Source organism: Phodopus roborovskii, unplaced genomic scaffold (assembly GCF_943737965.1).
Source record: "Phodopus roborovskii unplaced genomic scaffold, PHOROB, whole genome shotgun sequence".
NCBI classification, from domain to species: Eukaryota; Metazoa; Chordata; class Mammalia; order Rodentia; family Cricetidae; genus Phodopus; species Phodopus roborovskii.
In genome coordinates, this window is record NW_026125052.1 from 33972332 (window position 1) to 33986137 (window position 13806).

General features: G+C 56.4%; 2 protein-coding genes across 2 annotated transcripts; both read left to right on the forward strand.

Moving 5' to 3' along the window:
• Positions 1-358: 358 nt before the first annotated feature.
• Positions 359-4380, forward strand: Mrpl12 (mitochondrial ribosomal protein L12). The gene is made up of 6 exons (XM_051183134.1): positions 359-387; positions 457-789; positions 1263-1452; positions 1698-1790; positions 3754-3891; positions 4004-4380. Exons 1-6 carry the CDS (start codon positions 359-361, stop codon positions 4118-4120), a joined length of 900 nt encoding a protein of 299 aa, XP_051039091.1. The 3' UTR covers positions 4121-4380.
• A 2687-nt stretch (positions 4381-7067) lies between these two features.
• On the forward strand, positions 7068-13480 carry Slc25a10 (solute carrier family 25 member 10). The gene is made up of 11 exons (XM_051181960.1): positions 7068-7293; positions 9816-9935; positions 10342-10456; positions 10550-10598; positions 10847-10888; positions 11745-11788; positions 11977-12047; positions 12268-12360; positions 12617-12694; positions 13166-13222; positions 13326-13480. Exons 1-11 carry the CDS (start codon positions 7204-7206, stop codon positions 13425-13427), a joined length of 861 nt encoding a protein of 286 aa, XP_051037917.1. The 5' UTR covers positions 7068-7203; the 3' UTR covers positions 13428-13480.
• The last annotated feature ends 326 nt before the right edge of the window (positions 13481-13806 follow it).

A 13806-nucleotide genomic window follows, 5' to 3' on the forward strand; every position in this document is an offset into this window, starting at 1 on the left:
CAGCAGGTTCAGTTGTGGACCAGAATGTGAGGGTACTTACATTGCCAGCAGCTCTGGAGTCCAGAAGCCTTGGGACGGCCTCCTTGCTGGTGAAGACTCTGTTACAGATTCACGTGGCGCAGGATATCACCCAGTAGTTATAAAAAGGCACAAAAGCGGCCTTTTACAGCCTTCATGGGTCCAAACCACTGCTTAGGGGTTCAGCTCTCGACATCACACCCTGGGAAATACACTTCCACCTGACTTCTGGTTGGGACATTCAAGCCTGCCTTGGTGGGCACTCAAACCTTGGGAGACCTGGTATTCGCCTAGAAAACAGCTCTCCGCGTTGGCGGAAGGGTTCCAGGCTTCTAGAACAATGGATTGGGCTCTGGACTCCCGATATCGGTAATCTCTTGGACGACTGATCGCGCGGCGATCCCCGTGTGTAGGGGGCGCCTGCGTATTCCGCGGCAGACACAAAGAGCCGCCTCACAGAGTCTTCACAGAAACCTCTAGCCTAGAACTACTTCCGGGCCCCGACTGCGCCTGCGCGTCGCGCCGCCTACTGCGTAATACCAGGCGCCGACCCGGGCTAGAGCAGCCGTCATCGGCTCCGATTCCTGGAGGCCTCACGGCTAGAGCGGCCCGTCCAGCTCGCCTGCTCCCGGCTAGAGCGTCGCTTCCGCGTAGAGCCGCGTGTGACCTTCCCGCCTGCGGAGCTATGCTGCCGGCGGCGGCGGCGGGGGCGGCGAGCCGCCTGTGGGGGCCGCGGCTGGGGCTGCGGGGAGCAGCGCTCCGCATAGCCAGGTACGGTGGGGGTCTAGAGAGCGCCGCTGCCGGGGCGGCGGGCTGGAGCAGGTCCGGAGGGGACGGGCGGCGGGCACATGGCCACCTTCCGCGGCCCTGCCGGTGGGGCGTGGAGAGGACGGCTCGGCCTGGGCGACCTTGGGCTCAGGTACCTTCCGTCCCTGAGACCCATCGCTGTGGTCGGCAGCGTGGCCCGAGGCCGGCGCTTTCGAATGCTTGGTGCAGCGGAGTGCACCCGCTAGGCCGATGTATTTCATTCAGGCAGATGCCTGCTCTTTCGGGCAGAGCCACCGGCACCATCGTGTGGGGTCCTGAGGCTCTGGGAAAGGTGGCGAAGCTTTGAAGGCCCCCTTAGCCCCAACTGGTGAATTCTGGCCCCGGTGGTGGCGGACTGGACACACGGACCATTTGTGCCCCTGGGTCTCTGCGTCTTCCTCTTTGCTGGTCTAACGCCTGTTTGCATGGGGGTCCAGGCAACAGGTCCCCGGTGTCTGTGCAGCAGCGCGGCAGCTGAGGAGCAGCTGCCAGCGAAGGAGTGAAGCACTCGCCGGTGCCCCTCTGGATAATGCTCCCAAGGAGTATCCCCCCAAGATCCAGCAGCTGGTCCAGGACATTGCCAGCCTTACGCTCCTTGAGATTTCAGACCTCAACGAACTCCTGAAGGTATTGGGAGAGATCAGCACAGGCCAGGACTAAGTTCCCTGTCTTCTGTTTGTTATTTTGGGAGTTTTGGTAATTTGCCAAACCGGGGTCAGAGGTCCCTGTCCCTTCTAGATGTGTTTTGGGAGTTTGGTAAATTATCAGATTTGCTCTCCTAGATGCCAGGGCCAACCAGTCTTGGGCTTCCATTAATAAGCACATTCGGGGTTTAAACAACCAACCAGTGAGACTTCTCTTTTGTCCTACAGAAAACTCTGAAGATCCAGGATGTCGGCCTTATGCCAATGGGTGCCATGGTGCCTGGTGCAGTCCCTGCCCCAGCAGCAGCAGCCCCCCCTGAGGTGAATCATTCATTCTGTGTGCATGTGGGTGTAAACGTTACAGCACACGGGGAGGGGCCAAAGGGGACAACCAAAAGTCAGGCGTTCTCTCCTTCCACGGTGGGTTCTGAGGATCAAACTCGTGTCCACAAGTTTCCCCTTCACTTTGGAGTCTGTCCTGGAACTCACTCTGTAGAACAGGCTGGCCTCTGAGAGATCCGACTGCCTCTGTCTCCCCCTCCCAAGTGCTGGGATTAAAGGTGTGTGCCACCACCGCCCGGCTCACAAGCTTCCCCTTTACACCCTGAGCTATGCTGTGGGTAGACCCTACTTGATGAAGAAGAAAGCAGTGTCCTGAAGAGATGAAGGGTTCCATCATGTATCAGTGTCGGGAATGCTTCTGAGGAAAGCAGACCAGGTGCGGGGTGTGATGCTGGAGTGCCTGCCTCCCTGCCAGGCATGCTTTGGGTTGGCAAGACAATATGTTGGGTAGAGGACTGGAATTTGAAGGAAACCTCCACAGGGTGTCGATACTGCGGAAGAGAAAGCAAAGCGTCCCTCTCGGATCTAGCTGATAGAAGGGGTTCTGAGCAATATTTAGAATCTGAACAGGGGCTGGGCGGGCATCACACACCTTTAATCCCAGCGCTTGGGAGATAGTGGCAGGAACATATCACCCTTGAATTCTAAGCCATCCAGGACTAGATTCAAGCCTTACGGTTTGTTTTGACTATTTTTATTCATATTGGGGGGGGGGGCTTGTGTATGTGGGTATCTAACGAGGCCAGAAGAAGGTGGTGGGTCCCTTCAAGCTGGAGCTAAAGGCTCTTGCGACAGCCCCGTCTTGAAAATCGGCAACAACAAAAAAGTGGGCAGTAGTCGCCTGCGCCTTTGATCCCAGCACTTGGGGTGCAGAGGCCGGCCCTGGCCTACAAAGCAAAGAAAATTCCAGGACAGCCAGGGCTACACAGGGAAACCCTGTCTGAAATTTTAAAAAAAGAGTTGTCTTTATTGACACAGGTTTTGTTGGCTGAGGGCTGAGGTAGTCCTGATTCTTCCCTAACTTTTTATTATCTGCTAAGCATTTGCTACCCTCCCCGCCTCCTGGGTGCCATGGCCCGTCCCCTGTGCGTGCTCGCGTGCGTTCTTGTGGGAGCCACTTGTTCAGGCCCCACTCACTTTGTTCTAAGACATGTTCTCAGTTGGCCTGGTGTGACGAGGCTTTTTTCTGTTTCGCCAGTCGGCTCCCAAATAATGACACGGAGACTTATCAATTATGGAAGCTTGGCCTGAGCTTGGGTTAGTCCCACTAGTTCTTTTAACTAAATTAGCCCGTTTATATTAACCTGCATTTTGTCACTTGGCATTGCCTCTCTTTCATCTTGCACCGCTCTCCCCAGTAATCCCGCCAATAAGTCCTGCCTAGCTACTGCCCATCAGCTTTTTATTACCCAATCACAGCAGTGTATCTCCATGCAGTGTACAGATATCTCACAACCGCCTGGAACTTGCCGAATAAAACTAGGCTGGTTAGACAGTAGGCCCTTGGGGTCCTCCTGTCTTACCTTGCCAGTGCTGGGGTCACAGGCAGAGGCCTCTGTGCTGGGCCTCCAGGGATTAGAGTTGGGTCCTCGCTTGCAAGGCAAACACTTCATCAGCAGAGCCATCTACCCAGCCCTATAAATAAATTACAGCTTTAAAGAGAGGTAAAATGAGAGTGGGGGGCGGTGCTAGTTTGAGGCTAGCCTGGTCTACAAAGTGAGTGCCAGGATGTCCAGGGCTACACGGATGAGTGTCATGACAGACCTACATGGGCTGGGGTTTGTTTTAGGGCCTCGCCCTGTGAAGCAGAGCTGGACGGCCTGCCTGGTGCAGCTCTGTAGAGCGCAGAACTCGGGATCTGTGCGGATCTTCCCTGCAGGGCCTGGTGGGGCAGCCCTACCTCATCCTTCCCTGCCTTATCTCTTTGTCTCCACACCTTAAGGTGGCTGAGGGAGACGACTTCCCCAAACAGAAAGAGCGGACACACTTCACCGTCCGCCTAACGGAAGCAAAGCCTGTGGACAAGGTGAAACTGATCAAGGAGATCAAGAACTATGTCCAGGGCATAAACCTTGTGCAGGTAGGAGCCTCCCTGTGCTGGTGCTGAACCTTCTCAGCACTACACCCTTCCCCTTTGGGCTTCCTTACGACAGCTCTAAGTACTCCAGGCTCTTTACTGCTGTCTCTTTTAGGCCAAGAAGCTAGTGGAGTCCCTGCCCCAGGAAATCAAAGCAAACGTCGCCAAAGCTGAGGCGGAAAAGATCAAGGCCGCGTTGGAAGCAGTGGGTGGCACTGTGGTTCTGGAGTGACACTCCTGTTCTGCGGACTTTTGGACTGGGGTCCCTGGGACCTGGGCAAAGGCCTGCTCACCCCTGCTTCACTCCCAGGTGGCGTGTTGGGGGCAAGACCTACTGACGCTGGTGGCCGAATTCTCCTGGGAGAGGGGCAGGATGGACCTACTGTGATGGGCAGGGGCGGTTGCAGTTACAGCCCGTGCAGGTGTTATAAAGTGAACACGCCCCTGGTGGCTACTGAGAAAGTTCGCTGTTGAGGCTGGGTGTGTGCAGCGAGTGGTGTGTATGCTTTGGGCTGGTGGAATACAAGGTCACCTGGAGGCCTGTGTGTCCTGGACCTTCCCTGCCGCCCCTCCTCCTCCTACAGGGGCTGTGGTCCCACCACAGGTTAAGTGCACAGAGGCACAGCAGTCGGTGTTAAGGAGCTGGATTTGGGGGATAGGTGATCTGAGATTTAGATAAGGAATTTGCATTAGATGCTTATGAGTTTTAAAGGTAACAAAGTGTAATACCAGCCCACCCTACCAAGGCAGTCGTGACACATTTGGGGTGGGTAGGGGCTGAAATATTAACGCCAAAACTTCAGGCTGGGCCAAGGTAGCAGAGGGGGCTTGTGCTTGTAGGTCTTGGAAGACACTGACTAACCCTGGGGTGGGCCCACATGTGGGCTGTGGAGTAGCTATTTTTGTTTCTAGACCTCTCAGCAGAGTCTGGGAGAGGAGCAGAGGTTACTTCAGCTGGTCTCTGATCAGAACCCAAATCCTCGGCAGTGTTTGAGCAGAAGGTACCCACTGGCCTTAGTCCTCCTGTTGGGAAACCTTTTGCAGTTTCTCAGAGAGACCAGCAGAGGGCGGTGTGCTCTGCAGCATTGCTTTGTGAGGACTCAGCTGGCAACCCCACCCAGCTGTGGGCCAGTCCACTTCACACAGCTAGGAAACTACAACTCCCTGCCTGAACTCTTGGTCTCTGCCATGAGGATTACTGGTGGCCACACTGCTTGTAAATGACTCCCCAGCAGGGTTTCAGGGGTGTCTCCACACACCTGGGCAGATAGTGAATGAGCTCGGCAGCCTGGAACATTCACCTCTGCTCTGGGTATCGTCTCAGCCAGGGCCAGAGTCTAACCAGTGGATAGATAGAGTGCCTTGACCTCTGGCCATTAGATTAACCTTGTTCCCGTGATTCTGGACGTGCTTAGAAAATCCAAGACAGCTTCAGACCCTGGCAGGTGGGTGATGGAAAGCACTTGCCTGTAAGCTGAGTCCCCTTGAAAGCACTGCCAAAATAAAACCCAAAACTTGAGCCTTAACATGACAGATATGACACCTCCCCAGGTCAGGCCACACTAGCTTTTTCTCTACCTGTTACAGATTACATGTGGAGCCTAGGTAACTGCATGTCTGTGTTGAGGGAGTGCCTTCCCAACATTCTGAGGCCAACCTGAGCTGCATAAGAACCTGTCTCAAAGAGAAAACTAGTTCTGCTTAGCTCCTTGCCTACGTTCCTCTGTACCTTGTAAGTTTTCTCCTATGGACCAGGGTCCTCTGGTCAGTAATGGTTTTCAGCCCTCTCAGAAGGGCAGACCACAAGCACATCTGTAGTCTGGTCTTTTTAATTCTGATAAAAGTGCTCACACTGCTGCTGGGTTTGCACCAAATGAGAGCAGACAGCTGGGCGCACAGCTTTATTCCCATGCTGTGTTGGAGAGCCTAGGTGGCCTTGGATAAGGCAGTTCTACTGTTTGGTTTTTTAAGTTTCTGTGAAGATAAGGCCCACATCTATAACCATCAGTCCTGTAGTTCATGGTTCTCGGTTGCCTTGAGGGTGTCCCCAGTGTTTTATGTACAAAGGCAATGTCATCTCCTTGCTGAGCACAAGCCAGGTGTCCTCTGGCTTACTGCCTTTCTGATGTTCCTGGAAGTTTCAGCCTAGTACCTCTCAGTTTCCTGGTAGGGCTGGTCTGTATAGGCAAGGCCAAGGGCTGCTTCAGGCCTCACAGCCCAGAGTTCTGGCCTAGGGTTCTCAGATGTTGGCACCCAGAGATCTGCCCAGCCGAAAGGTAAGCTTGTTGCCAACACCTCTACAGGAGAGGATTGGATCTAGTGACAAGTGACCCCAGCCCTGTTCCCATAGGCTTCGTCCTGGTGTAGTGTGCCTGAGGAGGGTTGCCAGGCCACCTGAGGCATTGGATACAGACCAATCCAGAGCTGCAGGGCACGGGTCTTCTTTTATTCATGTGGCCAGACTTAAAGCAGCCATGGAATTTGGAATTCACCTTGCCTAGTAGGTGTGCACTTGGGCTAGGACCACGTATGGATTTCTTTGGCCATTGTTGGGAGATGGACTTCTGAGACCGAACAGGTTGGGGCTGCCTCCTAGGGTCCTGAGCCAGTAACCAACCATGAAGAGTTCACAGCTCAGGACTTCGTCCGTGGTGTCTGCTTAGGGCTGTGTCCACAGCAAGGCTTGAGCTGAGTTGCACTTGGCAGAGAGTCAGTGGGTGTGTAGGCGTGGGGGAGGGTCACTGCCACCCTTTTGTAAGAGCCTTTTGTCCCTGGTTTCTATTTAATTTGCAAGCAGGCCCCAAGAAGTTTTCCACCCCCCCCCCCCACATCGGGACGGGGGCCGAGCTCTCTAGGGGGATGGAGGACAGAGGTCCACTGCCGCAGCACGTGGCCTTGGCCTGGGTCACACACGAGTCAGCACCAGGGTGCAAGTTCAGGCTCGGACTAGGGGACTGGTACGGGAACCAGCCTCCTGATGAGTGGGGCATGGCAGAACACCTTCTGAACTGCGACCCAATTCTTAATCTAGAGAGTGGAACCGGCCATGGGCTATCTGCAGGGGCTTGACGGTTATATCCGGTGGGCCCCCTACCTCGGTTCCTTGAAGCGGCCGCTTTAAGAGGGAGGGCGGGGCATCCCAAGGCTCGAATCCTGCCGAGGGCGGAGTCCGTCAGGACCCGCCCCTGAGGCCGCGCGGGCGCATTGGCTGCACCAGGCGCGGGCGCTCTGTAGCACTTTGAACCGGGTGTCAGGCGGCTGGAACCGTAGTTGTGGTGCTGACCCGAGCCGGGCCAGGTCGCTGCTGCTCTGGCCATGGCCGAAGCACGCACATCCCGCTGGTACTTTGGAGGACTGGCTTCCTGCGGAGCCGCCTGCTGCACGCACCCGCTAGACCTGCTCAAGGTGAGGCTGAGTTTGAAGGCCGAGCGCACGCGTGAGCCCCTGGCGCTGGGGACAGTCCCGGGCCTGGCGCCTGCGAGGCGCCTGCTGCGGCCGCCGCTTGACTGCGCACCCGGTAATTACTGCTGGCGACGCCCACGCCGGTCAGAGCCCCGGGCGCCCTGCTCTGCGCTGCCGGGCTTGGGCCTGCGGGAGCCACTGCGCTTACTTCCCGGTAGGCAGCGATGGAAAATCCCCGGGAACCCTCTGCAGATAGTTTTCTCAGGTGTCAGGCATCCAACCCTCAGAGGGGACGTGGCATCGCCGCTCCTTAAGTTTACCAGCTGCTTCCCCCACATCTTTAACAGACAGATGGCTGTCCCGCCTCGGCTCTGCGCTTTAATACCTGTGTGAACTCTGTCACTGTGAGCCATTCCTCGGTCGACAACTCTGGCTAAAAGTTGGGGGTAGAGTTGCTAGGGGCACAGGTGTTGAAACTTAAAGATCAGCCTGGTCCCAGCATACCAGAGCACTCCTACCTGCCGGGTGCTTTGCATCACCTACTGCGGGTGAAAGTGAGGGCAATGGGCTACGTGGTGGAGTGACCTCGGTCATCTGATTTGTGCTACTTCCGCTAGAGTAGTTGCTGTTAGGATCAGCACACCCCTAGGAGAGCGAGGAGACCATGCATTCACCGGGCTCTGCCCGAAAACACTAGTCATTTCGGCACAGGAAACAAAAGAGACTCAGGCGGGGCGGTGGTACCGCGTGCCTTTAATCCCAGCACTGGGGAGGCAGGCCAGTCTCTGAGTTCCAGGATGGTCCAGGGGTACACAGAGAAGTCTTGAGCGCTCGCGAGCGCTCGCACACTCACACACACACACACACACACGGGGTGGGGGAGCAACAAATGAGACACGTGCGTTTGTGGGTTTTTTTTTTTTTTTTCTCCCCTCTTTAAAAACAAGCGCTTACAGGAAAATTAAGACAGCTCTCTTCCTGTTCCCCAGGGCCGAGGAAGTCCCAGGGGAATTTTTTCCTAATTCTGTCTTAACACAACAAAGATGCTGACCTCTCTACCCAGGGAGCTGTGACTGATGCTACAGGGTGACCTGTGTGTGGACAGACCGTTTACACTGTCACTTCCCTCAAACCTCACACTGGATTGGTCCCTGAGGTTTGAGCTGGTGATCTGGCCTCAGACAATTCCTACCACTAGAGAGAGACTTAAGGCTCGTTTCTGTCTCTGCCCAGGGACCATGTTTCCCGGAGAAAGGCAGTAGCTTTCTTTTTTTGTCTTTATTTGTAGCCCAGGCTTACCTTGAACTTGTTATGCAGCTAAAGCTGGCTTTGGATTCCTGTTCCTCCTGCCTCTGCCTTCCAAGTGCAGGGATTTCAAGCACGCATTATCACGCCCAGCTAGCATTTCTAATTAGTGAGAATGCTGGCCACTGGGCACAAGGGAGGACTGGAGCCTCACTGGTCCTGGAGTGGCACACAGGTCCAGGCCCTGGGCATCGACACTGCAGGTGGTGTAATAGCTAGAGTGCTAATGGCTTTAGGAGGGGCTCCTCGAGCATATCTTTACTGGATATGCTCGAACCTGCAGGCTTCTCCATCACTGGGGTCAGGCTAGATGGCTAAACTAGGCATGGGCCCTGGAGGTCCCAGCCACCCCGCTGCCAGCCCGTCCTCCTGAGTGTTGACCAACTGTGTTGTTTATCGTCCCCTTGGGCTTCACTGCTTCTCAGCCCCGCCCCACTCAGATGTTCCTTGGTAGAATGGTGCCCGGGGAGTCAAGAAGGGCTGCCATGGAAGCATGGGCACGCTTGCTGGACCCCTGCCAGTGGACAGTAGGCAGTTCCCAGCCATGGAAGAGGCAGTGATCAGGCTGTTCCAACGAGGGACTGCTCGCAGAGACCGTTTGAAAACTTGTGTGGACAGGTCCTTATTGTACCTCAGGCTGACCTCAAACTCATGGTCCTCCTGCCTCAGTCACCATTTAGAGTCTGAGTTACTATGCCAGCTTTACAAACCTGTTTTGAAATTCCTTGGCTCTGGCTTGGCCGCCTCATGCCCAGGGGTGGTTGCCCTCAGAACCACTGCTCCCAGGATAGGCTTAAACTCTGTCCTTTTTGCATGAGCGTGACCATGCTTGTGGGGGCCTCGTTTGGCTGTGGGAAGGCTTCTTTGGGGTCAGTACAAGGAGTGACACAAAAATGCTCAGGACCAGGGCTCCTGGATCTGAACACAGACAGGCCCTGAGAACAGTAGCTGTCACAGAACAGGCCTGGGACCACCCTTGGACCCTTTGGAGCCTCTCTATCGTCCCTGCCTTAGTTTCCTCTCTAGGCATGGGTGTGGTGCTGACAGCCAAGTGCACAGCGTGTGGACCTGGAAATGACTGATTCTTGCAATCATGTCAACAGCTTGTATGGAGGCCCGGGCAGTAATCTCATTGCATCGTAGTCTCTGCCAACTTGTAGCCAGGTCAGACAGAGCTCTGCTCTGCGTGGACGTGATGTGCTCTCCCTGCCCGTGCACAGGTGCATCTCCAGACCCAGCAGGAGGTGAAGCTGCGCATGACCGGGATGGCTCTGCAGGTGGTGCGCACGGACGGCTTCCTGGCACTCTACAATGGCCTGAGTGCCTCACTGTGTAGGCAGGTGTGTGCACAGGTCTTGGCTCATGACCCACAGAGTTCTCTCTCTCTCTCTCTCTCTCTCTCTCTCTCTCTCTCTCTCTCTCTCTCTCTCTCTCTCGGCACCAGCCTCTCGGGTCCCGGTTGTGGGGCTCAGTCCTATGGAGGAGCGTTAGGGAGTTCCGGCTGCTCTCTCTTCCCCCTTCAGAGTTATTACAGAAGAGACCCGGGGTGGGTATGGGGGCGGGGGTCTGCCTCCCACTTCCGGGTGGGGAAACCGAGGTTAGGGACAACGCCTCTGCGTTTATGAACTGGCTTAGCTGCTTGCAAGCTCAGTGGCCTTAGAATGGCCACTCAGTGTCCCAGGGCCCATGGGACAATGACTGGGCTGGGTAGAGTACCCAGTTCTCTGAGCCAGGTCCCCTCCCCAGATGACCTACTCCCTGACTCGGTTCGCTATCTACGAGACCATGCGGGACTACATGACCAAGGACAGCCAGGGGCCTCTCCCCTTCTACAACAAGGTGTTGCTGGGCGGCATCAGTGGTGAGCACTGGGTATAGTCAGGGCGAGGGCGGTGCAGAAGCCCAGGACACGGGGAACCGTCACATACGGGGCCTGGCGTTTGTGTCACCACAGGTCTAACTGGAGGCTTCGTGGGGACCCCAGCAGATTTGGTCAATGTCAGGTTTGTATGTGCCTCTCGTCCCCCAGGGTCAAGGGCTCCACTCTTCCCAAGCAGGCAAGCCCTTGCTTGGGTGACTCCAGCACTACACTCAGCCTCTAAGTCTGGGTGTATGGAGGAGCCAAGTCCTACCCTGAACTCAGAAGGCAGTCCTGCACTGTGGACCCCAGCCAGTGAGCTGATCTGGGGCCCCGGGGGTCAGTGTGTGGCCAGTGGTCCACCTACCCCCACATGTTCTACCATTGTTTCAGGATGCAGAATGACATGAAGCTGCCCCCGAGCCAGCGACGCAAGTGAGTAGGAGATAGGGGTGGAATGGTGGGGGGGGGGAACCTCTGCACAGCTCTTCTGTGACTTAACCAGGGCTCCGGTATTGCTCGTGGCTCATATGGAATAGGGAGCTTGTAGCTTTAGAGTAAGTACATGCACGACACTAAGGGGTGTCCCTTGGTCCCCTAAGATCTTTAGGTTCTTTCTTGTGGGAAGAATCTCACTAGGCTGAAGGCCAGTCCCCACACCTGCCTTCTGGATCCTGCTGACACCATGGCTAGCCTACAGGACTGGGCTTCTCAAGTCCGGTATCTAAGTGCAGGGCCACCCAAACCTCAAAGCCTGTGAGGTGAGGCACAGGAGGCCTGTGGTTGGGAATGGCCCTCCTTTTCCTTTTCCGGGCCATTCCCAGGAACAACGTGGGGCTTGGGCTCAAGATCTCCTGCAGCGGCCGCGGCTCTTCGCATCACAGTCTGAGGGATCACACTTCTTCCTTCACCCTCGGCGCCCACACTATTGCTGCCCCTCCCCCCCCCACTTCCATTCAGGCTGTCCATGAGCCCCTGACTTGGCCCCCCATAATGCGAGGCTGATCCAGTTTCTTGTTTTTATTTAGGGATAGGGTCTCATTCTGTAGCACGGACTGACCTTGAACTCAGCCCACTGAGTGCTGGGATTACAGGGGTGAGCTGCCAGGCCTGGCTAGTTTCTGGTTTCCTGGGAGAGGTTCACAGGCCTGTGTGATACCCCACACTGAGTGCGATGCCAAGCAAGAGTCCTGCTGCCCACAGTGGGGACGGGGCTCGTCTGGCTTCTAAGGCACGCCCGCAGAGCAGGTGGGTGTGGTCGACCTCACTGACTTGTCTTTGCCACTGACAGCTACTCTCATGCCCTGGATGGTCTGTACCGCGTGGCCCGTGAAGGTGAGGCGACAGTGATTTTACGTTATCGTTAATATGAGTTTGAATGCGTGTTTACATATATGTTCAACGTATATGAGCTGATGGGCTTGGGGTAGGGAAGCAGCTTGAGGAAGAAGGCAGGGTGGGGTAATGAAGGGGTGGCCTGAGGAGGTCTGGCTGTTGATGTCACCCGTCACTCCCTCCTGCAGAAGGCCTCAAGAAGCTCTTCTCAGGGGCGACCATGGCGTCCAGCCGCGGGGCTCTCGTCACTGTGGGCCAGGTAGGGTTCCTGTGCGGAGTGGGGCTTGTGCACGTTATCTCCGACCTCAGAGATCACAGGACACTGAGAACCTTGGGGAGAGGTACCTGCTCTCCTGGAGAGGGGTGGGCGCAGGTGTGGTTGGGGACAGGCAAGAGCCTGCTCTCTGCCAAGGGTTACTGTCGACTCTCCCCGGACCGGGGAGTTCTTTGGCCATAGCTGTCCCCGTTCCCACCTGCAGCTGTCCTGCTACGACCAGGCCAAGCAGCTGGTCCTCAGCACTGGGTACCTGTCTGACAACATTTTCACTCACTTTGTCTCCAGCTTCATTGCAGTAAGTGCCCCAGCGAGGTTGGAGGAGGATGAGGGTAGGTGGGGCGGGCCTAGCCTCTCCCGAGGCCACATTTGGGAATCAGGTTCACACGTTAGCCCGGGCCAAGATAATTCCTGTGTCACCTCTCTTGTAGCCCTGGGACACTCAGGAATGGGGCGAAGGGCTCTTTTAAGGTAGTCTGTGGGTGGGCGTGCGGGGAGGAAAGTCTGGGAGAGCCATGAAGGTTGGTTAGTGACAAGTTCCCTCCCTCCCTCAGGGCGGGTGTGCCACGTTCCTGTGCCAGCCCTTGGATGTGCTAAAGACCCGCTTGATGAACTCTAAGGGCGAATATCAGGTAAAGACCGGGCTGCAGGCTCCAGGGCTGGCTGGGGTCCCTGCCACCTCCAGCCATGCTCTGGGGCCAGGGCCCCCTCACCTTCAGCCCTGTGACCTTGGAGATGTGTGTGCTTCCCACTGGGCCATGGGGGCCCAGAGGCTAGGCTGTCGACAGTCCCCTGCTCCCTTCCAGTTGCTCAACTCGGGGTAGTACTTGCCTCAGGGTGGGGCTGTACTTTTCCAAGGCCTTGGCCTTGGTTTTGCTTTCCACCAACAGATTTCTTCCACCAGCTATCAGGGACCGCTCCCCACTGTCAGTAAATCTGGCCCTAGTGCCTTGAGAGCCCATTTGGTTGGCTCTCTCGGCTTGCCCTGTGTGGCTTTTACTCTTCTCTTCCATCGATGTCACAGCCTGAGCAGCTTTCCCTGTTCCCGGGAGCTCACAGAGGGTTCATCCGTGCATCTGAGTGTCCTCTGCTGTTTCTCATAGGGAGTTTTCCACTGTGCGATGGAGACCGCCAAGCTTGGACCACAGGCCTTTTACAAGGTGTGCTGGGGTAGTGGGGCAGATGAGCACTCGGAGAGCCCCTGGGCGGGCGGGTCTCCCCGGACCTGACGTCTCCTCCTCTGCTGCCGCTGCCTTCACCCAGGGCCTCTTTCCTGCTGGCATCCGTCTCATCCCCCACACCGTGCTCACCTTCATGTTCCTGGAGCAGCTCCGGAAGCACTTTGGCATCAGCGTGCCAACCTGACCCCACCAGGGGCACCTGGGCCAAGCTCGGTCACAGTGCTGAGCTCCCTGGGAGAGTGGGAGGGGATTGGATTCCCCTTCTTGGCCTGGGCCTATGCAGGCTTCTGTTCCTCCTACCCTTGGGCTGCCTAGGCCTCCTTACCCTGCCTAGGCCTTTGTCCCTCCCTTAGGCCCACTGGAGTGGAACCTCTGCCCTACTTGCTCCCAGGCTCTCCCATTGGGCTTTTGCCCTGTCTTCCCACCCCCATGATTCACTCAGGAGAAGAGGTCTGGCTCAGACTGTCCCCACCTCCCCGGCTGCCCAGCTGCCCTGCCCTGCCCTGCCATCAAGCCGGAGGAAGCTGGCCACTTCCCACCCCCAGCTTCCACCCAGAACCTAG

Excerpts from the sequence above, each read along its gene's own strand:
- Slc25a10 (XM_051181960.1), top strand. The coding sequence starts at position 7,204 with ATGGCCGAAGCACGCACATCCCGCTGGTACTTTGGAGGACTGGCTTCC. Across the intron at positions 7,294-9,815 it reads ACCCGCTAGACCTGCTCAAG|GTGCATCTCCAGACCCAGCA; the intron begins GTGAGGCTGAGT and ends GCCCGTGCACAG. Across the intron at positions 10,889-11,744 it reads CCCCCGAGCCAGCGACGCAA|CTACTCTCATGCCCTGGATG; the intron begins GTGAGTAGGAGA and ends TGCCACTGACAG.
- Mrpl12 (XM_051183134.1), top strand. The coding sequence starts at position 359 with ATGGATTGGGCTCTGGACTCCCGATATCG. Across the intron at positions 790-1,262 it reads GCAGCGCTCCGCATAGCCAG|GCAACAGGTCCCCGGTGTCT; the intron begins GTACGGTGGGGG and ends ATGGGGGTCCAG. Across the intron at positions 3,892-4,003 it reads AGGGCATAAACCTTGTGCAG|GCCAAGAAGCTAGTGGAGTC; the intron begins GTAGGAGCCTCC and ends TGTCTCTTTTAG.